The sequence below is a fragment of the Oncorhynchus mykiss genome, chromosome 9, assembly GCF_057628025.1.
Source record: "Oncorhynchus mykiss isolate SJ-2025 chromosome 9, ASM5762802v1, whole genome shotgun sequence".
In the NCBI taxonomy this organism is placed as follows: Eukaryota; Metazoa; Chordata; class Actinopteri; order Salmoniformes; family Salmonidae; genus Oncorhynchus; species Oncorhynchus mykiss.
This window is the reverse complement of record NC_143030.1, coordinates 46,966,751-46,990,254: the sequence shown is the minus strand read 5'-3', so window position 1 is coordinate 46,990,254 and position 23,504 is coordinate 46,966,751. Positions and strand designations below refer to the sequence as shown.

General features: G+C 43.4%; 2 protein-coding genes across 2 annotated transcripts in view; one reads left to right on the top strand and one right to left on the bottom strand.

Annotated features, from left to right (window-relative positions):
- Positions 1–16,106, top strand: part of LOC110532119 (protein RCC2 homolog) — a 28,706-nt gene extending 12,600 nt beyond the window's left edge. Inside the window, exons 4-11 of the mRNA XM_021615737.3 lie at positions 229–372; positions 1,754–1,974; positions 3,722–3,836; positions 11,920–12,086; positions 13,066–13,246; positions 14,037–14,215; positions 15,159–15,236; positions 15,361–16,106. Coding sequence (XP_021471412.3) covers positions 229–372; positions 1,754–1,974; positions 3,722–3,836; positions 11,920–12,086; positions 13,066–13,246; positions 14,037–14,215; positions 15,159–15,236; positions 15,361–15,465 — 1,190 coding nt within the window. The 3' untranslated portion in view covers positions 15,466–16,106. The remainder of the gene's footprint in view (positions 1–228; positions 373–1,753; positions 1,975–3,721; positions 3,837–11,919; positions 12,087–13,065; positions 13,247–14,036; positions 14,216–15,158; positions 15,237–15,360) is intronic.
- Positions 16,107–18,075: 1,969 nt separating this feature from the next.
- Positions 18,076–23,504, bottom strand: LOC110532121 (large ribosomal subunit protein eL22). The gene is made up of 4 exons (XM_021615739.3): positions 23,398–23,504; positions 22,718–22,831; positions 21,999–22,123; positions 18,076–18,265 (listed from the first exon to the last, which is right to left on the bottom strand). The coding sequence occupies exons 1-4, from the start codon at positions 23,407–23,409 to the stop codon at positions 18,121–18,123; spliced, it is 396 nt and encodes a 131-aa protein (XP_021471414.1). The 5' UTR covers positions 23,410–23,504; the 3' UTR covers positions 18,076–18,120.

Here is a 23,504-nt window from a genome sequence, read left to right as displayed (position 1 = left end):
CCTGTACATTGCTGTATGCAATACTCCACTTGGTTGTCCCTCAATAGCACTCGTGCTACCAACTTTGAAAGTAGTTTTTCCCATCTTTCTACTGACAATCTTGATGCAATCCTCATAATTGACTGCAGTATTGAACTGTTCCTGTTTCTTATCAAATCAAACTTTAAAGTGCATTTACAATCGCAGCAGACTTTACGTTAAAATTGTGGTGTGTGTGGGGTCTCGCAGCAGCCTTCAGGAACCTAGGCCAGAACTTGTGGGGTCCTCACCGCTACGGCAGCATGAGTGACGTGCAGGTCAGCAGTGTGGTGTCTGGGCCCTGTGCTGCCCACAGCCTCCTAATCACCACTGAGGGCAAGCTCTGGAGCTGGGGTAGGAATGCTATACTGTAATAGCTCATAGTTTGTACTTGCATATACACTACCGTTCAAAAGTTTAGGGTCACTTAGAAATGTCCTTGTTTTTGAAAGAAAATCTCTTTTTTTTGTCCATTTAGAAGAAACTCAAATTGATCAGAAATACAGTGTAGACATTGTGAATGACTATTGTAGCTTGAAACGGCTGATTTTTAATGGACGATCTACATCGGCATACAGAGGCCCATTATCAGCAACAATCACTCTTGTGTTCCAATGGCACGTTGTGTTAGGTAATCCAAGTTTTAATAAGCAATTAAACTGTCCTTTTTTAGACTAGTTGAGTATCTGGAGCATCAGCATCAGGGTTCGATTACAGGCTGAAAATGGCCAGAAACAAATGACTTTCTTATGAACCTCGTCAGTCTATTCTTGTCCTGAGAAATGAAGGCTATTCCATGCGAGAAATTGCTAAGAAACTGAAGATCTCGTACAATGCTGTGTACTACGCCCTTCACAGAACAGTGCAAGCTGGCTCTTACCAGAATAGAAAGAGTGGGAGGCCCCGGTGCACAACTGAGCAAGAAGACAAGTACTTTAGAGTGTCTAGTTTGAGAGGCGACAGTGAAGAGGCGACTCCAGGATGCTGGCCTTCTAGGCAGAATTGCAAAGAAAAAGCCATATCTCAGACTGGCCAATAAAAATGTAAGATTAAGATGGGCAAAAGAACACAGGCACTGGACAGAGGAACTCTGCCTAGAAGGCCAGTATCCTGGAGTCGCCTCTTCACTGTTGACTTTGAGACAGGTGTTTTGCGGGTGTTCTGCTTCTGTGAAGGGCGTAGTACACAGCGTTGTACGAGATCTTCCATTTCTTTTCAATTTCTCACATGGAATAGCTTTCATTTCTCAGAACAAGAATAGACTGACGAGTTTCAGAAGAAAGTTATTTGTTTCTGGCCATTTTGAGCCTGTAATCAAACACACATGCTGATGCTCCAGATACTCAACTAGTCTAAAGAAGGACAGTTTTATTTTTTCTAATGATCAATTAGCCTTTTAAAATTATGAACCTGGATTAGCTAACACAACGTGCCATTGGAACACAGGAGTGATGCTTGCTGATAATGGGCATCTGTATGCCTATGTAGATATTCCATAAAAAAATCAGCCTCTCCAGCTACAATAGTCATTTACAACATTAACAATGTCTACACTGTATTTATGATCAATTTGATGTCAATGTAATGGACAAACATTTTTGCTTTTCTTTAAAAAACAAGGACATTTCTAAGTGACCCCATACTTTTGAACGTAGTGTATATGTCTCATAGATGTAATCATTCTAGCTGAGTCCAGAAGAAATCGTCAATATTGATTTCTTTCTCCCTCTATCAGGTCGAAATGAAAAGGGTCAGCTGGGTCACGGGGACACCAAACGCCTGGAGGCCCCAAAACTGATTGAGGCCCTCGCAGACGAAGTGGTGGTGGCTGCAGCCTGTGGTCGCAACCACACCCTGGCATTGACCGAGGGTGGCACCGCCTACTCGTTTGGAGAGAACAAACTGGGCCAGCTGGGCCAGGGCAACCAAACAGATGCAGTCCTCAGTCCAGCCCTGGTAAGCAACATCAACCTTGAAAAAGAAAGGAGAGCCGCACACTCTAGGAGCTCAGGTGCAATAATTGAATGACCTAATAACCAACGTTTCGACAGACAAGCTGTCTTCATCGGGGTATAATGACAAGCACTGCGGTCACTAGTTTATATGGTGTCAAAGGACACACACAGGTGTCTGTAATCATGGCCGGGTGTGGCTTGATATCATTGGTTCATTTACAGATATAAGTAGAACATATAAACATAAAGAACATAAATGGAGAGCATACGATCATAGATTCAATTTGGCTACATAGGCCTACAAACATGTACAATGAATAGCAAAATCACAATGGCTTCAGATCAAAGTCTACGTTGAGACCGAAGGGAGAAAGGGTATTTTAAATGAAAGATCCAGGCAGCCTCTCGTTTTAACAATAAATTGTCGACGTCACCCCCTCTCGTAGGGAGGGTGACATGTTCGATGCCGATATAAAGTAGGGCCGAAATCGAGTGGTTCGCTTCCGAAAAGTGGGCCGCAACTGGGTACGTCGAATTTTTGCACCTAATGGTGCTACGATGCTTCGTAGTTTTAATTCACACGTCGTTTTACCCACATACTTTTTACCACAAGGACAAATGAAAAGATAAATAACTGTCTTAGTGGAGCACGTGATAACACCTTTGATTTGTTTCCCTGTTTGGGGTTGTTTGAAGGATCTACATTTGTAAGTGCCATTGCATTGAGTGCAGCCACTACACTTGTAGTTTCCATCTGATAGAGGCACAAATAGACGTTGTGCAGGGGATATCTTGTGGCGGTAAATCAGAGTTTACCAATTGATCTCTGAGATTTCTTCCCCGCGAGAATACGACCAAGGGAGGGTCGGAAAACACATGACTGATACTGTCATCGGATCTTAGAATGTGCCAATGTTTGTGAACGATTCCCTTAATTGGCTCAGAGCACTTTGAATAGCGGGTAGTAAGAACACAAGAATGCTTATTTTTGGGAGACTGTCCTTGAAAGAGATAATGTCTTTGTTTAGGATTTTCTCAATGGCAGTATTAATCTGACCATTTTTGTACCCCCTCTCCTTGAATTTTCTTTGCGTCTCAGCAATATTTCGGTCAATCTGATTGTTTTTTGCAAATTCTTTTGATTTGACAGAATTGGCTAAAAGGAAACTGTTTTTCAATGGAAGCTGGTGACAACTACCAGCCCTCAACAAACTGTTACGATCAGTAGGTTGGTTACCTGTAAAGATCAGTGTATAGAACATTATCCTCACACAAAATCAGAAGATCAAGGAAACTGATTTGACGTGTGTCAGATTGCATAGTAAATCTCAGGTGCTCAGAACGAGAGTTAAGAAAAGCATGGAACGCCTGGAGCTGTTTTGCATCACCCCTCCATAGAACAAAAATATCATCAATGTACCGTTTCCAAATAATTATGTTAGGCAAGAAAACATTTTTGAGAAGATTGAGAATTGACTGTTTCTCCATGTAACCCACATACAAATTAGCATAGTTAGGAGCCATAGGGGATCCCATAGCAGTACCCTTCATCTGAATAAAGTAATCGTTTAGAAACATGAAATAGTTGTGTGTGAGTACTATTTCAGCCAATTTTATAATGCATGCACTGGAAGCAACATCAACCTCATTATTCATCAGCCTAATTATTGTGGCTGATTTATTATAGGATTAAAATATGGCCACATGCTGAGCCTGTGCTTATGAAAGCTTCTCCTTTCCCCTCTCAGATCCAGTACAATGGGCAGCCCTTGGTCAAGGTGGCGTGTGGGGCAGAGTTCAGCATGGTGGTGGACTGCAAAGGAAACCTCTTCTCGTTCGGTTGCCCAGAGTATGGCCAGCTAGGTATGTATGCAACTAACGAGCAGGACTGGACAGATTTAAACTTCTAAAAAAAGGTTTCTCCAATGACACATTTGAAGAGTCACAATGACCCCTTCAAAAATCATTCTAGATCTAACACTGGCGTTGCACTTGTAACAGGGTTATATTGGTGATTCCCCTTGCCACTTTATTGTTAAGCCAATGGGTTTTTGGTTTTAGTTTTGTCTTGCCTTCACCTACTCAACATGGCATCTTATTGGCTGGTTTGCGTAGCTTGCTTACGATGGAGGATGTTTCAGTTAGAATCGTCCCAGTGAACAAGCACCAAACCAGCGGAAAGTTGTTGGTTACAAAGCACTGTATGTCAAAAGTGTTTTTTATACTCCCAAGTGATGATTTAAATGTACAATTTACAGTGGGAAGAACAAGTATTTGATACACTGCCGTTTTTTGCAGGTTTTCCTACTTACAAAGCATGTAGAGGTCTGTAATGTTTATCATAGGTATACTTCAACTGTGAGAGAAAATCCAGAAAATCACATTGCATGATTTTTAAGTAATTAATTTGCATTTTATTACATGACATAAGTATTTGATCACCTACCAACCAGTAAGAATTCCGGCTCTCACAGAACTGTTAGTTTTTCTTTAAGAAGCCCTCCTGTTCTTCACTCATTACCTGTGTTAACTGCACCTGTTTAAACTCGTTACCTGTATATAAGACATCTGTCCACACACTCAATCAAACAGACTCCAACCTCTCCATAATGGCCAAGACCAGAGAGCTGTGTAAGGACATCAGGGATAAAATTGTAGACCTGCACAAGGCTGGGATGGGCTACAGGAAAATAGGCAAGCAGCTTGGTGAGAAGGCAACAACTGTTGCCGCAATTATTAGAATGACGATTCAAGATGACGTTCAATCACCCTCGGTCTGGGGCTCCATGCAAGATCTCACCTGTGGGGCATCAATTATCATGAGGAAGTTGAGGGATCAGCCCAGAACTACACGGCAGGACCTGGTCAATGTCCTGAAGAGAGCTGGGACCACAGTCTCAAAGAAAACCATTCTTAACACACTACACCGTCATGGATTAAAATCCTGCAGCGCACGCAAGGTCCCCCTCCTCAAGCCAGCGCATGTCCAGGCCCGTCTGAAGTTTGCCAATGACCATCTGGATGATCCAGAAGAGGAATGGGAGAAGGTCATGTAGTCTGATGAGACAAAAATAGAGCTTTTTTTGTCTCATCACTCGCTGTGTTTGGAGGAAGAAGACGGATGTGTACAACCCCAAGAACACCATCCCAACCGTGAAGCATGGAGGTGGAAATATCATTCTTCGGGGATGCTTTTCTGCAAAGGGGACAGGACGACTGCACCGTATTGAGGGGAGGATGGATGGGGCCATGTATCGCGAGATCTTGGCCAACAACCTCCTTCCCTCAGTAAGAGCATTGAAGATGGGTCGTGGCTGGGTCTTCCAGCATGACAACGACCTGAAACACACAGCCAGGGCAACTAAGGAGTGGCTCCGTAAGAAGTATCTCAATGTCCTGGAGTGGCCTAGCCAGTCTCCAGACCTGAACCCAATAGAAAATCTTTGGAGGGAGCTGAATGTCCGTATTGCCCAGCGACAGCCCCGAAACCTGAAGGATCTGGAGAAGGTCTGTATGGAGGAGTGGGCCAAAATCCCTGCTGCAGTGTGTGCAAACCTGGTCAAGAACTACAGGAAACATATGAGCTCTGTAATTGCAAACAAAGGTTTCTGTACCAAATATTAAGTTCTGCTTTTCTGATGTATCAAATACTTATGTCATGCAATAAATTGCTAATTAATTACTTAAAAATCATACAATGTGATTTTTTGGATTTTTGTTTTAGATTCCGTCTCTCACCGTTGAAGTGTACCTATGTTAAAATTACAGACCTCTACATGCTTTGTAGGAAGTAGGAAACACTGCCGATTTTGCAATTTGTTTGTAAATGTTATTCGAACATCACACATAAGATGCAGCGTTTTTTGGTGCATATTTGTTATGCATTTTGTTGTAGAGAATTCCAGCTAATACTAGCTAGCAACTTACTGTGTCTGGGGGGGGGTTCGTATATTTTGTACAGTGCGGCACGTGCAGAATTGGATGGTGAGCAGTGCATTGCATGACATGCAATTTTGTGCAATTTTGTTTTTATCAGGTACATTGTTCAAAATATTATATTGTAATTGTTATATTATTTTGTTAACTACATTGCCCAGTGAACAAGCACCAAAGCAGCGTGCGGTACGTGCAAAGTTGGATGGTGAGCTGTGCATTGCATGACGTGCAATTTTGTGCTGTGTCTATCAAAATAAAGCTCCATGACTGGTGCTACAAATTGGAGCTCGTATCGATGATTGATTGTACACAACGCAAGAAGAGTACTGTTACAGTGGTGCCGTGACCATCCGTCGCTGGATTTCCATCTCAGAACTTCGCCATGGTTGCCGTTGAAGAATCAGATAAGACGTCGCTGGTGCAGTTTATGGCGATATCGCATTTCGCCACAAGAGGGCGTTACTGCAACGTTTTATTATCGAATTTGGTGATTTCTCTGGCTGAGACTCTCTTCACAGATAAACGATATCACTTTTGTGTTACTTGTTTATTTGCAATTCTAACGTATATCTGAAATAAGTCGGGTGAGTTTTACCAGTGTACTAGATATAGGTTAGATTTTGAAGTGAGGTTGAAAATATATATAATTTTTTGCTATTTACATTTTAATTAGTGTGTTGATTTCCCATTGTTAAGATGGAAGGTGTTGGTAGGGGGTTCCTGTCATTTAATCTGTCACTATCTGTTGGTAGGGGTTCAGCCAAAATTCCATTTGCTTCTACACCTATGCCTAAACTGGAGGTTTTTGGGAGAATTGATGATAGTTTACCCATGGAAACGCCCAAGGATGTGTGTGATAGAGTTTTGCCAAATAGAGGGAGTGGGGAGGTCTCCATGGATTTCATAGCAGACATAGTACAGCAGATTGGTCATTCCATTGGGGAGAACATTGCCTCCTGTTTGGAGTCAAAGGCAATCGTTGGACATGTTGGGGACAATGTTATGGGGAGTGTATGCAGCTCTAGGGTTATGGATGTGTCAGGCCTGGACCTGGTATTGAAGTCTGATATCAGGGAACCGGTGTACTTTTGGGGGGATGGCTCTGAAAAGTGCACAGTGCATGAGTGGGAGGATATGGTCATGGTTTACATGCGTAAGAGGGGCGTGTCTGTGATGGACCAAGCAGTTGAGGTTATGGGTAAGCTTATGGGAAGGGCCCGCGATGTTGTTAAAGTGGGCATACGCAGCAATCCCTCCGTTGATTTATCTAAAGGCCCGAGTCCCATCTTTGACATACTGAAACAACATTTTAGTGACACTGCTTTTTCAAGCATGCCCCTCGTGGACTTTTATGCCACATTACCTCTGACTGATGAACAACCATTTGAATATTGGCTCAGACTGAACAGGGCTATGGAGGTTGCTGAAGATTGTCTAAAGTGACAGAAAAAAAGTGTTGAAGACCCATCTCGTAAGCTCACAGTCATGTTCATCAGACATTGCCCTAACGCTGAACTGTCGCTTATCTTTAAGTGCAAGCCATTTCAGCAGTGGACCGCTGCAGATGTTCATGAGAGGTTGAATGAATACAGGAGGGAGCGGAGGTACTCTCACTTATCTAAGGTGACCCCAGCCATCGCAACAATGAAGCAGGAAGTTGGTGCTGTCTTGCCAATCACCATGCCTGCTGTGAGGGCCCACATGGAAGTACCTAATGCGTTGCCTTACCCAGCCCAGACTATTCAGGGCTCAGCTGAGCCGATGGAACGTATCCTTGCAATGCTGGAGCGTGTGCTGGAGCAGAGGCCACAACAGTCTGACCGTAAGTTCCAAAAAGGGAATAGGAGCAAAGTGAAGTCTAATGGGCCATGTAACGTGTGCAGGGATGCTGGACATGATACTTACTTTCACTGCAGGGCCAATCACCTCTGCTTTCTTTGTCATGTAGCTGGCCACACACGCTCTCAGTGCCCCAAGGCCGCAGCTCTGAGCACAGCTGGTGGAGTCCCTACAGTAACTACTGCTCAGCTCCTGGAAAACTAGTAGGCCTGCATGTAGAAGGGAAGAGTGTTGGGCCTTTTGTAGAGTCCCCATCGGTGAGAGCTGTTGATTTGGAGTCTGTATATAAAAGTGTTTGTGACGAAATGGAGACTGAGAAGAGTATCATAATGCAGAACACACAGAGACTTTCCCCATATGATGATTTATTCTATGCCAAGGTGTTAATAGGAGGGGAAGTAGAAGTGAGAGCTATGCTTGACAGTGGATCCATGGCTTGTACCTTGAGCTCTAGGGTCTTACCTGAACTGTTGCATGCAGGAGGAGTGTTGAAAAGTCCATCATTGAGTCCTACAGAGGTAGTCTTGGTTGGTTGTGGTGGGTTGAAGACGAGGCCTTTGGGAGTATGTGAGCTGGAGATGGAGGTGTAAGGATGTAGAGTTGCCATGCCTACACTGGTGGTTGAAGGCCAGAGTGATGACCTCATCTTGGGCAGCAATCTTCTAAAGCACTTGATTCGCCACCTGAAGACGGATGGAGATCTCTGGAAGAGGGTTTATACTCCTGTGTGTGACGGGGTGAGGAGAGCAAGCTAATCGATATGATGGCTAATGTGGAGAGATGGAGAGACAGTGAAGTACCTGACAAAGTTGGAACTGTGAGACTAAAAGGGGCTGTGACTCTAGAGCCTATGCAGGAGCACTTAGTCTGGGGCAGACTACAAAACACTCAGACTCTATCAGCGGGCAGTGCTGTTCTCATTGAGCCCAGCAGTTCAAGGTCAACACCAAGGTCAATACTGGTAGGGAGGACAGTAGCTCTTTTGCGGGGGAATGGGTGGCTCCCTGTTAGAGTGATAAACCCTTTTCAGAAGACAGTGACTTTGATACGAAACGCCACTCTAGCCGATGTCTTTCCTTGCATGGCTCTAGAGGACTTTGACTGTTCGTGTGTGAATGATGATTCATCAGCAGCTTTACAGCAGCAAGTGCAGAGAATGGCTGATATTCTCACTGACTGCCAAGATGACTTGACACTGACTGATGACGGTTCCAGCCAACTTCACGATACTGACGGACCTGACAGTTCAAGCGATCCTGAGGTCTTACGTGACTTAGGTTTGACTGATATTGATGTCGACTCCTGTCAAGTGTCTCCTGCTGGTAAGAAGAAACTCATCCAGCTCATAGCTGCCCATTTCTTTCCAGGCACAAGTTGGATTGTGGAAAAGCTTCCGGATGTCTTCACCGCATTCAACTGAGTGATGAGAAACCCTTTCGGATGCCCTACCGACGCCTTTCACCAAATCATTATGAGAAGCTCAAACAAGCATTGAATGAGATGGAAGTTCACGGTATGGACGGATAATAATCCCTTGACATACATTCTGACCAAAGCTTGATGCTTGTGAACAGAGATGGGTCGCCAAGCTGGCACCGTACGAGCTTGACATCAAGTACATCCATAAATGTTGTTGCAGATGCTTTGAGCAGAGAGCCCTTCGTACGACCCAGTGCACTCCATCACCTGACAAGGGTCCCCTACGAGACCTTACTAGCTGAAGCTAACGCTGTACGCACAGAGTGCAAGATGTGTTTCGCTGGTCCAGCCACCCCTTTGACAAAGCCTCTGACTCCAACAAAGTGGTCATTAGCTGTCTGGCTACTGTTGACCCCCCATCTGGTGCTTTATCAAGACATGAAGTTGCAGCTGTTCTTCATTCACACAGGTGCTGGGTGGGTGAAGTGGGCTCACATGCACTGCTGTTGCCACAGCTTCCACAGGCTGTTATGCCATCAGAGCAGATCGATGTCGATGTTCTGCCACACGACCTACTGATGAGTAAGCAACGTGATGACAATGTGATCAGCAGAGTCAACTTCTTTGTGGAGAGGGGGAGAAGACCATCCCGGAGGGAGCGTGCCCATGAGTGTTGAGGTTTTGTGTCTTCTCAGAAGTTGGGACAAGTTGACCATGAAGATGGGTGTACTGTATCGTGTTTCGAAGAATGTGGTTACAAAGAGGAAAACGTATCTGTATGTGGTTCCAGCCTCCATGAACACAATGGTGTTGAAGGGTGTCCATGATGAAGGTGGCCAACAGAGAACAATCTACCTGACAAGACAGAGGTTCTTCTGGCATGGCCTGGAGAGGGTGGTAAAAGCTTATGTGAAGTGCTGCAGGAGATGCGTCGTGAGCAAGACTCCTGATCCGGAAGCAAGAGCTCCTCTTGAGAGCATAATAACAACTGAGCCTCTTGAACTAGTGTGCAGACTTCTGGTCTGCAGAAGATTCTTCAAACAAGTCCTTGGATGTGCTCGTTGTTACTGACCACTTTACCAAATTGGCTCATGCCTTCTTGTGTCCAATCCAGTCTGCTAAGTCAGTAGCTCATCAGTTGTGGAACAACTATTTCTGTGTCTACGGGATGCCTCACCGTATACACTCAGATCAAGAAGCCAACTTTGAGAGCGCTTTAATAGCCGAACTGTTGAGTGTTGCAGGTGTTCAGAAGTCTCACACCACGTCGTACCATCCAATGGGGAACGGTTCCTGCGAAAGGATGAATAGGACGTTGGGAAACATGATCCGGGCCCTGCCGACGAAAGCAAAGCACAGATGGCCTCAGGCGCTGAAGTCCCTCACGTTTGCGTACAATTGTACAATACACGAGACCACAGGCTTTGCCCCTTTCCTGCCAATGTTTGGGAGGACGCCAAGACTGCCTGTTGACATAGTCTTTGGCTCTGTCATAGAGAACCCAGAAGTTGTCTTCTATGACCAGTTTGTTCAGTCTTTGAGGAGAGATCTGAAAGAAGCCATGAATACAGCACAGGCATCTGCAGCGAAGCAGTTGAAGAGGCATGATGACCTTTATGACAGCAGAGTCAGAGGAGCACCAGTGGAGATTGGGGATCAAGTATTGCTGGCTAACAAGGGGGAGCGAGGAAAGCGGAAGCTCGCTGACCGTTGGGAGGATACTGTCTACCTTGTCACTGAATTGAATGCTGACAGTCACACTTTTAAGATTCAGAACAGCTCCACTGGACAGGAGAAGACGGTACACCGCAACCTGATAATGCCAGTCAACTTTCTTCCTCTTCCCCATGCTGCCGTTGATGAGGGAACTAATTAACAGAGTCTGAGGACATGAATGACAGCCTTGTGGTCTCAGCTGCCAGGGACACTGCAGTGGATGATGATGCTGAGTACAGAACAAGAGTGTGGGTGTCGGAGGTGCCTTCTGAAGGAACAGGTGACACAAGCCTGGAGGGTGATGTGCGATCCTTGGATGCTCAGTATATTCCACCTTTGGATTCTGTGGATGATATACTGCAGCTGGAAGGTCTGCCTCGATCAGAGAGTCTTCAAGAATCTGACCGAGACCGTAACAGTGTAGTGAGTGAGCTAATTGACCAGTCTGCTTACGATATCCGTACTGACCTACCAAACGCAGACCATTCCTTACCTGATCAGTTACGTATTGCCTGTGTTGACGGACCCACTATTGCAACAGTACACAACACTGTTACCCCTTATGCAGTTGAAGGTAGTCGGGGTCGTATTAGGTCAAGGGCAGGAAGGCTATTTAAACCAGTGTCAAGACTGATTGAGATTATGAATCAGCAGAAAGTTAGCTCTTGAAGGTTAAATAAGTGAATAGAGGGACAATGGTATTGACATCTTTTATTTGTTTTGCTTTTACATCATTGTGACCGTGATTAGAGGTTGCAGGATGGTAATGTGACGGATATGATAAAGTCTCTTATGGTTGTTTATTTTATTACTTGGATGTTTTAAAGTCACTGAGTGTACTTAACATGTAACAGGCATGTTTACCTATGAGGGCTAAGGGGATTGATCAACCACTTTTCACTCTAATTCTCATGGAGTATAGTCTGACTAGAATATTTAGTGACTGTTTTAAAGCAGGGTCTGCATCCTCGATATACATAGCTTTACCAACGCAAGAAGAGTACTGTTACACACTTATTTTTGTTTTGGGTCACAGGACACAACTCTGACGGCAAGTTCATTGCCCGCGCCCAGCGCATCGAGTTTGACTGTGAGACCATTGCACGCCGCGTGGCCATCTTCATCGAGAAGAGTAAGGACGGCCAGGTGACGCCTGTACCTAACGTGGTGGTCCGAGACGTCGCCTGCGGAGGCAATCACACGGTGAGGAGGGAAGACCAGGACGCGTATTCAGTCTTGGAGAACGATCAGTTTGGCCTTCTTAGATCATAATGAATAAAAGGACATGTACATGGGGAACTTGATCCTAGATCAACACTCCTACTCCTGAGGCGCTTTTATGAATACGGACTCTGATACCTACTGCCACAAATACACCTTGAGCCAGAAATGTGCATTTTAGAGCCTCCCGGGTGGCGCAGTGGTTAAGGGCGCTGTACTCTGACTCTGGGTTCGCGCCCAGGCTCTGACGCACAGTTGGCCTAGCGTCGTCCGGGTTAGGGAGGGTTTGGCCGGTAGGGATATCCTTGTCTCATCGTGCACCAGCGACTCCTGTGGCGGAACGGGCGCAGTGCGCGCTAACCAAGGTTGCCAGATGCACGGTGTTTCCTCCGACACATTGGTGCGGATGGCTTCCGGGTTGGATGTGCGCTGTGTTAAGAAGCAGTGCGGCTTGGTTGGGTTGTGTATCGGAGGACGCATGACTTTCAACCTTCGTCTCTCCCGAGCTGCTACTAAACAATTGGATACCACGAAATTGGGAAGAAAAAAGGGGTAAAATTCAACGACAAAAAAACACAAAAAAAGGAAATCAAAGAATGAAATAGAACTTTTGCATCTCACAATAGTGTTGGTATATATTAGTGATGTCTCCATCCCCCAACCTTTGCATAATCATGTACATTTGAGTCATTCAACAGACGCTCTTATCCAGAGCAAGCTACAGTGTTCCCTTTATGTTTAATGAATGAACCTGCAGATGGAGACCTCTTCACTCTGGTCCTTAAATCTGGACACTATCTGGACACTATTTGGCACCAGCCTGTGTTTAAAGGGATAGTCCATTCTAAGTATGTATCACTTATATTGGCCGTAGTTGATTCGCCAAGTCAGGTTTTTTTTCTTCTCACTTTTTGGTTTTGTTAGCGTGAGGAATGTAAACTGTGTTTGTGTGTGTCCCCAGCTGATATTGGACTCCCAGAAGCGGGTGTTTTCCTGGGGCTTTGGTGGTTATGGACGGCTGGGTCACACTGAGCAGAAGGACGAGATGGTGCCCAGACTGGTGAAGCTCTTCGACTTCCCCGGGCGCGGGGCTTCCCAAATCTACACTGGCTATCAGTGCTCCTTCGCTGTAAATGAGATGGGTATGGGACACAATGCTTATTAACCCCTTGAATGTCGCACTGATGAGTAAATATTTTTAGAATTATTTTATTTATTACCCCTATTATCAATTTATACCACTTTAAACCAAGAATACTACCGTTACTTCCCCACGTCTGTTGCTCTACCTGATATACACTCTGTACAAAACATGTCTCTTTCCATGACAGACTGACCAGGTGAAAGCTGCTATCTCTTATTGATGTCACCTGTTAAATCCACTTTAACCAGTGTAGATGATGGGGAGATCTGGTTAAAGAAGGATTTTTAAGCCTTGAGACAAGGACAGTGTGTATGTGCAAGACAAACTATTTAAGTGCCTTTGAACAGGTTATGGTAATAGGTGCCAGGCACAACGGTTTGAGTGTGTCAAGAACTGCAATGCTGATGGGATTTTCATGCTCAGCAGTTTCCCATGTGTATCAAGAATGGTCCACCACCCAAAGGACATCCAGCCAACTTGACACAACTGTGGGAAACTATGCAGTCAATATTGGCCAGCAGCCCTGTGGAACGCTTTCGACACCTTGTAGAGTCCATGCCCAGACGAACTTGAGGCTGTTCTGAGGGCAAACGGTGGTGCAAGTCAATATTAGGAAGGTGTTCTTAAGGTTTCGTTGTGTATGTTGTAGTGATTTCAGGGCGTATCCCAACTGTGATTTGAACCTAGCACCTGTCAGTCTAAACAGTGTAGCCATTACGCCAAGAGTTGGACAAATTTTGCTAGTGTTTTTTGATAAGGAAGCTACAATATTAACATTTTGTGTGCAGGAGGGCTGTTTTTCTGGGGGGTCACCAATACCTCGCGGGAGTCTACCATGTACCCCAAGGCTGTGCAGGACCTGTGTGGCTGGAAGGTCCGCAGTCTGGCGTGCGGGAAAAGCAGTATAGTTATTGCTGCAGACGACAGCACCATCAGCTGGGGACCCTCCCCCACCTTTGGAGAACTGGTAAGTTTTTAACAATAATTAATTGGTGTATGTATAAAGTACATTTCTAACACCCAAAGTGCTATACAATTATACACTGAACAAAAATATAAACAGAACAAGTGTTGGTCCCATGTTTCATGAGCTGAAATAAAAAAATCCCAGACATTTTTCATATGCACAAAAATATGCACAAAAATCTTATTTCTCTCAAATTTTGTGCATAAATTTGTTTAAATCCCTGTTAGTGAGAATTTTTTTGTTTGACAAGATAATCCATCCACCTGACAGATGTGGCATATCAAGAAGCTGATTAATTATACAACTGCACCTTGTGCTGGAGACAGTAAAAGGCCACTTCAAAATGTGCAGTCCATAGTCACACAACGCCATGCCACAGATTCCTCAAGTTTTGAGGGAGCGTGCAATTGGCATGCTGACTGCAGGAATGTCTACCAGAGCTGTTGCCAGATAATTGAATGTTAATTTCTCTACCGTAAGCTGCCTCCGTCGTTTTCGAGAATTTGGCAGTATGTCCAATCGGCCACGCAACCACAGACCACGTGTAACCACGCCAGCCCAGGACCTCCACATCCGGCTTCTTCACCCGTGGGATGATCTGAGGTGGGCAGGGCTGAGGAGTATTTCTGTCTGTAATATAGACTTTTGTAAGGGAAAAACTCAATCTGGTTGGCTTGGCCTGGCTGCCAAGTGGTTAGGCCTATGCCCTCCAAGGCCCACCCATGGCTTCACCCCTGCCCAGTCATGTGAAATCCATAGATTAGGGCCTAATGAATTTATTTCAATTGACTGATTTTCTTATATGAACTGTAACTCTCAAATCTTTGAAAATGTTGCGTTTTATATTTGTGCTCAGTATAGAAATGTACTTGTGTGCTCAAGAGACTGCTGAATTGGCACACCTGTTCCGGCTTCACCACTTATGACATGGGTTTTGTTACAGGGATACGGAGACAACAAGGCCAAGTCCTCCACTACTGCTCAGGAGGTGAAGACCCTGGATGGAGTTTACACTGAACAGGTGTGGAGCAGCAACAGAGAATGAAAACAGTGATGAATTTGAATTCCCACTCATGTATTCTCTAGATGGGAACTGCATTTAGGTGCATGTTCACTCTGAAACTTTTTGTTGTTTGTGGTTGCAGGTGGTGATGGGATACGCACACTGCCTGGTCATCGCCAGACAGGATACTCCACAGGAACAAGAGATGCTCAAGAAGCTGCCAGAGTACAACCCACGCACGCTCTGATGGGGCACCATCCAGCCACCTTACCATTTGTCAACAGATTCTCTCCAGAATGCATCTCCCCTTTAGGTCACCTTTGTAAGGCTTGATGGATGGCTGGGGAGGGTGGGCTCTTGTATGTATGCGAACACAAACAAGTCAGTTCTTTTTGTGTTTGTTCCCAAAGACCAATTACATTTTCTTTGTTCATGAAGTCCATGGCAGTATTACTTTTTGTCAGGTCGATCTGTATGCATTGTCAGAACACAATCGGGATCTGAGACATTGTGCCATCAAGTTGATGCTCTCCGGCCATTGACTTCTGTTAACATTCTTTGGTTAATCTCTTCACTTGTACGATTAAATGTTGGTGCCAAGGATGTGCAACTGTCTCTCAGGCCAGTATCTGCTTGTCATTCCAGACTTTTTTCACCTCAGTGACTCCTTTTAGCCTGGGAATCCAGGTGTGGGCACTGCAATCTTGGCAATGAGAATGTGGTTTTGCGACTCTCTTTTAGTCCAAATGGTTAACAGGGTGTGGTTATCCTAGTTTTAAATCAAGACTGGTTGTTTTTCTTAATTTGTTTTGGTCAAAGGCCCGCATGTTTTTTACATTTCAAACGTGGAAATGGTAAAGGTTAATTAAATTGTTTGATTTTGTTCAGTCTGTTCTGACATTGCCTCTCTCCTGCCCCAAGAGGGGTTAAAAGCTTTTGTTGGCCAGTACATCTTGTCATCACTACTGTAAACAGCCTGGTTTTGACCACTGTATGTAGCAGTTAGTATGCATCCATCTGCTGACCAATCATCCACCGTAATTTGGGTGAGCTAGGAGTAGATGACTGGGATCGTACAGATGGGCAAGTTTCTTGTACATACCGATGACGTGCACTCTATGGGTTGATTTCGGGCCACACTTCTAGCATCAATCTGATTTAACCAATTCTGACAAGCAAATTTCCCCATTTACCAATGAGCATATCACACCTTACACAGGTTCTGAGCTGCCAAATACTTGAGATTCATTTACAGATGGTTATGCTGGATTAACATTGTGGAAGGTTGACTGTTTTGTCTGCATTTTGGGAGTTATGGCTAGCTGAATCTAGTGCCTTCAGAAAGTATTCATTCCTGTTCACAGTTGTTTCAGCCTGAATGTAAAATGTACTACATTGTTTTTTTTACACTTGTATACAAACACCCCATAATGTCAGAATTGTTTAAATTTGTACCAATTAAATAGCTGAAATGTCTTGATTCATAAGTATTCCACCCCTTTTGTTATGGCAATCCTAAATAAGTTCAGGAGTAAAAATGTGCTTAAGTCACAAGTTATGTATAACATGATTCTTTAATGACTGCCTCATATCTGTACCCCACACATACAATTATCTAAGGTCACTCAGTTGAGCAATGAATTTCAACCAAAGACCAGGGAGGTTTTCCAATGCCTCGTAAAGGACACCTATTTGTAGATGGATAAAAATTACAATCTGACATTGAATATCCCTTTGAGCATGGATAAGTTAATGACACTTTGAATTCTGTATCAATACACAAGTCACTACAAGGATACAGGCATCCTTCCTAACTCAGTTGCTGGAGGGGAAGGAAACCATAGATTTCACCATGAGGCCAATGGTGATTTTAGAGCTGTTTAATGGCTGTGATGGGAGATAATGGAGGATGGATCAACATTGTTACTTCACAATACTAACCTAGTTGGCAGGGTGAAAAGGAAGCCTGTACAGAATATTCCATCAAGGCACTAAATACTGTCCTGAATACAAACTTATGTTTGTGGCAAATCCAAAACTGCACTTTAGAGTACCACTCTCCATATTTTCAAGCATAGTGGTGGCTGCATCATGTTATGGGTATGCTTGTAGTCATTAAGCACTGGAGTTTTTCAGGATAAAAAAATGAAACATAGAAGCTAAGCACAAGAAAAATCCTAGAGGAAACCTGGTTGTCTGCTTTCTAGAAGTTGAATTCACCTTTCAGCAGGACAAAAGCCTAAATCTACACTAGTAATTTACCAAGAAAACAGTGATGTTCAAGTGGCCGAGTTATTGACTTAAATCTGCTTAAATCTATGACAAGTCCTAAAAATGGTCTAGCAATGCTCTGCTAATTTGACAGAGCTGGATGAGTTTAAAGAATAATGGGCAAATGTCACAACCCAGGTGTGGAAAGCTTAGCCAGAAAGACTTCTACAAAGTTTTGACTCAGGGGTGTGAATACTTATGTAAATGAGCTATTCCTTTTTCAATATATTTGCAAAAATTTCTAAAAACATGTTTTCACTTAGTCCTTATGGTGTAATGTGTGTATATGGGTGAGAAAGTATATTTAATAAATTTTGAATTCAGGATGTAACAAGATGTGGAATAAGTCCAGGGGTCTGAATACTTTCTCTAGGCACTGTACTGCATTGTCACAAGAAGGTTGAGTGATCGTCACCCACAGTGTGTATTCAGGAGTGCACACCGCAGCAAAACTTTTTGCAATGAAAATGTGTTTCTTGTTGGACAAATTCAGGTAGGTCCCTCCCTGTTTTAGACCTTTTGTGTCCTAGTAAATATACCACCCGCTCCATGTCTTGTCACCGTAGAGAAAAAATAAAAAACAGGAGTACTCTAAGAATTTATTGAATGTACAAAATCCAGCAGACAATGTTTAATCCTCATCCTCTTCCTCCTCCTCATCCTGGTTGATCTGGAAGTAGCGTAGCTCGTAGCTCTCCTTTGTGTTGGCCACAACACGCAGCCAGTCGCGAAGGTTGTTCTTCTTCAAGTACTTCTTGGTCAGATATTTCAGATATCTGCAGACAGGAGACAGATGGCATTCAGATGTGAGAGGTTGGGCTTTTCCCCCAATGCAATACACATACTAAATTAGTAAAGAAAACAAATATACACACACAGTACCAGACAAAAGTATGGACACCTACTCATTCCAGGGTTTTTTATTTTCTACATTGTAGAATTATAGTGAAGACAAACACATATGGAATAATGTAGAAACCAAAAAAACTTAAACAAAGCTAAATATATTTTATATTTGAGATTCCTCAAAGTAGCCACTCTTTGCCTTTGACAGCTTTGCACACTGTTGGCATTCTCTCAACCAGCTTCATGAGGTCATGTTAAAAGTTAATTTGTGGAATTTCTTTCCTTCTTAATGCATTTGAGCCAATCAGTTGTTGTGACAAGGTAGGGGGTATACAGAAGATAGCCCTATTTGGTAAAAGACCAAGTCCATATTATGGCAAGAACAGCGCAAATAAGCAAAGAGAAATGACAGTCCTTCATTACTTTAAGACATGAAGGTCAGTCAATCTGGAAAATTTAAAGAACTTTAAAAGTATCTTCAAGTGCAGTCGCAAAAACCATCAAGCACTATGATGAAACTGGCTCTCATGAGGACCGCCACAGGAAAGGAAGACCCAGTTACCTCTGCTGCAGAGGATACGTTCATTAGAGTTACCAGCCTCAGACTGCAGCTCAAATAAATGCTTTAGAGTTCAAGTAACAGACACATCAACATAAACTGTTCCGAGGAGACTCCATAAATTGCTGCAAAGAAACCACTACTAAAGGACACCAATAAGAAGAAGAGACTTGCTTGGGCCGAGAAACAAAAAGCAATGGACATTAGACCGGTGGAAATCTGTCCTTTGTTCTGATGAGTCCAAATTTGAGATTTTTGGTTCCAAAAGCCGTGTCTTTGTGAGACGCAGAGTAGGTGAACGGATGATCTCTGCATGTGTGGTTCCCACTGTGAAACATGGAGGTGGTATGATTGTGTGGGGGTACTTTGCTGAGGACACTGATTTATTTAGTATTCAATGCACACTTAACCAGCATGGCTACCACAGCATTCTGCAGCGATATGCCATCCCATCTGGTTTGCACTTAGTGGGACTATCATTTGTTTTTCAACAGGACAATGACCCAACACACCTCCAGGCTGCCAAGAATGTACAAAGCTGTCATCAAGGCAACGGGTGGTTACTTTTAAGAATCTAAAATATATTTTGATTTGTTTACTAAACCTTTGACTGGTACTGTATAAAAAGGTTATGAAATACACCATCTTGGAAGTGAAATTCTCAATTTGGAAGGATTTTGGAGTCATTGTGGACAAGGACAACAACCCGGTAGATGGATGCAAAAAGTACAAGAAGGTATTTGTTTACGATAAACTATATAAGCCTATTAACAAATTAGTATAACGTTAAATCAGTCTTTTATTCATTTAGACCAGTGGCCACCAACCGGCCGATCGCGATAGGTGCCGTGCCCTTGACTCAAAAGTCAGGCGCTCCGGGTAAACAAAGTGTTCCCATGAGACAAACTCCACCTACCCGGTGGACCAGCAAATCTGTGACTAAGTCGAGTGCACCTACTGCGCTGCCCAATCGGATAGCTCAAATCACAGTGGCTACAGAGCTTCTATGACCCTGGCCACAGCCATGTCGAATAGGCTACTAGCCTATGTAAGATTTAATAACTTTTAAAACCATGACCACAGACGGACTGTCAACGAATACAGCAAAGAGCTGCTGTTTAGATGAGTGAGTTAATGTTTAAGTTTATATTCAGCACTGTCACTGTTTTTATTCAACACTATTACAAAACATGCTTCTCCGTACTTCCGCTCAGGCTGCAGCTGCAATGAATGAGTAGCCAAGTATTGATAGCCCTGCATTTTATTATTATTAGCAGCTTGTCGTGCCGATGTTAATATTAAGGAATATTTAACTTTCTCTGGTCATAGGAACAACATGAATTTGTGCATGAGGCAGATGTGGTGCAACTCGAGTTTCGCCATCGGGTGGAAGAGTGTCCCCTCTCTGGTCAGTCTTACCAAAGGAAAGGAAGGAGAGAGCAGGGACCGTGAGGGGCGGATGGGAAAAATTGTTTTGAATGGTCATCCAACTCGGAATTCCAAGTCGGAAACGATGGCATCTTTCTAGAGCTGACTTTTCCACCTTTCCAAGATCACTGACGTCGTGATTTGACCTCGTTGACCATCAGATGCAGGTACCATCAGTCCAGTAAAATAAAAAAGCTAATTATTTAAATTCATGCTCCACAGTGGCTCACAAGTGCTAAACCAACGGATCTATTTTGTTATCAAAGCTCGAGTTTTGAAATATAATATGGTCTGATTAACAATATTGGCAGGCCAATCATATAGCCAATATGCTGTGATAATGTATTAAGCCTACTGCCCAAACCTCATTCCTACAAAACTGTTTGTTTGAGGTAAAGAATATATATATATATATATATATATATATATATATATATATAATTTTATTGTGAGCAGTAGATCTCAGCTTGCTTTTTGATAGCGAAAGTGATCTTGACTTTGGTTGGTGACCACTGATTTAGACCATATCAAGTTTAAACCGGTGTGGCTGGTAAATGTTTGAGTATAGCCTACTAAAATGCATTTTTGCAGCCTAGATTCTGGGATTTGTTGGTTTCAATTAAACTATTGGATTATCTAAACAGTATTGAATGTAAAGCTTTGTCAGCTATAGTCTTTCATTCGGTAAGAAGACTAATTAGAAGGCCCTTTTTCCCCCAGAGTGATTTCAGTTGTCAATGTGCCGCATTTCATTGTGAAAATATAATTGTCGTTCATGGCATTGTTTCCTTTCATCCAAATGTTGAGTAGACATGCAGACCAATTCATGCAGGGAATGGAATAATAGCCTAGGCTACTACTCTGGAGTCATACAAATTATACAGTAAATTTATGTTATTCGACAAGTCACGGATCGGCCCTCAGAACAGTTCTAATCAGGTGGGTTGGATTGCGGTGAAAAACCTGTCCTGGTATTGGGTGGAGCTCGGAATTTATGTGACGGCGGGTTGGGCGGGTGCGGCTCCAAACAACACCCGTGCAGGACTCTAAACGTGCAAGGGAGTCTATGATTTGATAGAGCAGTCTGACTGAGCGGTGATAGGCAGCAGCAGGCTCGTAAGCATTAATTCAAACAGCACTTTACTGCATTTGTCAGCAGCTCTTCGCAATGCTTCAAGCATTGCGCTGTTTATGACTTCAAGCCTATCAACTCTCAAGATTAGGCTGGCAATACTAAAGTACCTATTAGAAAATCCAATAGTCAAATAGTCAAGACTTCTTACCTGGGAATATTGAAGACTCATGTTAAAAAGGAAACACCAGCTTTCATATGTTCTCATGTTCTGAGCAAGGAACTGAAACGTTTTTGCTTTTTTACATGGCACATATTGCACTTTTACTTTCTTCTCCAACACTTTGTTTTTGTATTATTTAAACCAGATGGAACATGTTTCATTATTTGAGACTAAAATGATTTTATTGATGTATTAAGTTAAAATAAAAGTGCTCATTGTTCAGTCAGTATTGTTGTAATTGTCATTATTACAAATATATATATTTTTTTAAATCGTCTGATTAATCAGTATCGGCTTTTTTGGTCCTCCAATAATCAGTATCGGCGTTGAAAAATCATAATCGGTCAACCTCTAGTTGAGTTGCCAGTGCAGTCACCATACCTTTTGGAGAAGGGGACCTCAGAGGACACAGTGATCTTGCTCTTGCTCCTCTCAATAGACACCACACCACCACCCAGGTTGCCAGCTTTCCCGTTCACCTTGATGCGCTCCTGAAGGAACTGCTCCTATAACCATTAAGACATGCTGTGTAAGCGTATACTTCTAATTTCCCCAAAACCAAAGATTGACAGCTGCCCAACATGACTAGTGAAGTGCAGGGTTTCCCAAAGTTGGTCCTGCCCCCCCCCCTGGGTTTTTTGCCCTAGCACAACACAGCTGACAGCTGGCTGGAGTACATCAGTGACATCACACCTTCCTTTAGATCATGGAGTGACCGACTAGTCTCTTGCACTGTCAGCAAACAGGGTTGGCTTTGAGTTGTGTAGGTTGCTAGTTAGTTCGAACCCCGCTTGGGATGTAACAGAATGCACTCTTACATTAGCATAGTAATATTCTGTTCAACATATCTCATGTCGATCTCATGGACTGTAAAATCCTTAGATCTGTATATGAATTTGAGAGTGATTACATTTTGCAAGCTCCATCTGTCCCTCAGCTTTATACTAAATCAAGTGGTAGGGGTGCCACTGCCTGTGACAGGCTGAAACACAATTCAAGATGGTGGCTAAAGTAAAGGGGATTCAAAGAAGGGTGTATGTGAAACTTTTTTTAAAGTTGACATTTTCACTGCAACCTGGCACAGGTAAAAATCTACTTACAAAGTTGGCAGCATCCATGATGCCATCTTCAACAGGGTGGGTGCAGTCAAGAGTGAACTTCAGGACCTGCTTCTTCTTCTTGCCACCCTTGGAGCCTTTGTTGCTCTGTTTCTTCTGCAAATCAGATTAACAGACAAATAAAATGAGACCGTCCACCAACGCTTCTCCGATTAGCTAAATGTCTAGGTCATTAGCTAGCTGTCGCTCTAAAAGGCCACCCTGCTAGTTCTAGTAATCAAGTTAGGTAGCTGTCTAGAATCTAACAAGCTAGGCTTCTAGTTCAAACATACGCGCAACAACATCTCAGACATCAACTCAATTAACGATCTGTCTATCGTCAGTTAATGCCAAATTCAGAGAAAAGCTTTAGTCAGTTAGCTAACCAGACCTATACTTTTATCACTTAACTATTAAGTACTGCTGACTATGAAGTGAACTGGAAAACGATAAGCTAGTTTTCTGTAGCTAGCTACAACGTGGTGGATCTCTAGGCTAGCTAGCTATCTAGGCTAATTAGCAGGCCTCGTGAATAACAAAACCCAATGCAGTATTAACCATGACATAAGCCCCCCCTCCAAATATGTCCCTATTCATACGAATATGACACAAATCAAGTACAGTCGTTTGAAGTGTGCAACATGCATATATTTGGACACTTGTTCACACGCGATTGTACCCACCACAGGAGCCATGGCGAAGAATTTAGCAGAAAGGAAGAACTAGGTTTGCGCGTGCGTTACATTTCGGGCCTGTTAAATCAATCGCTGATTGAGTCGATACAATCACT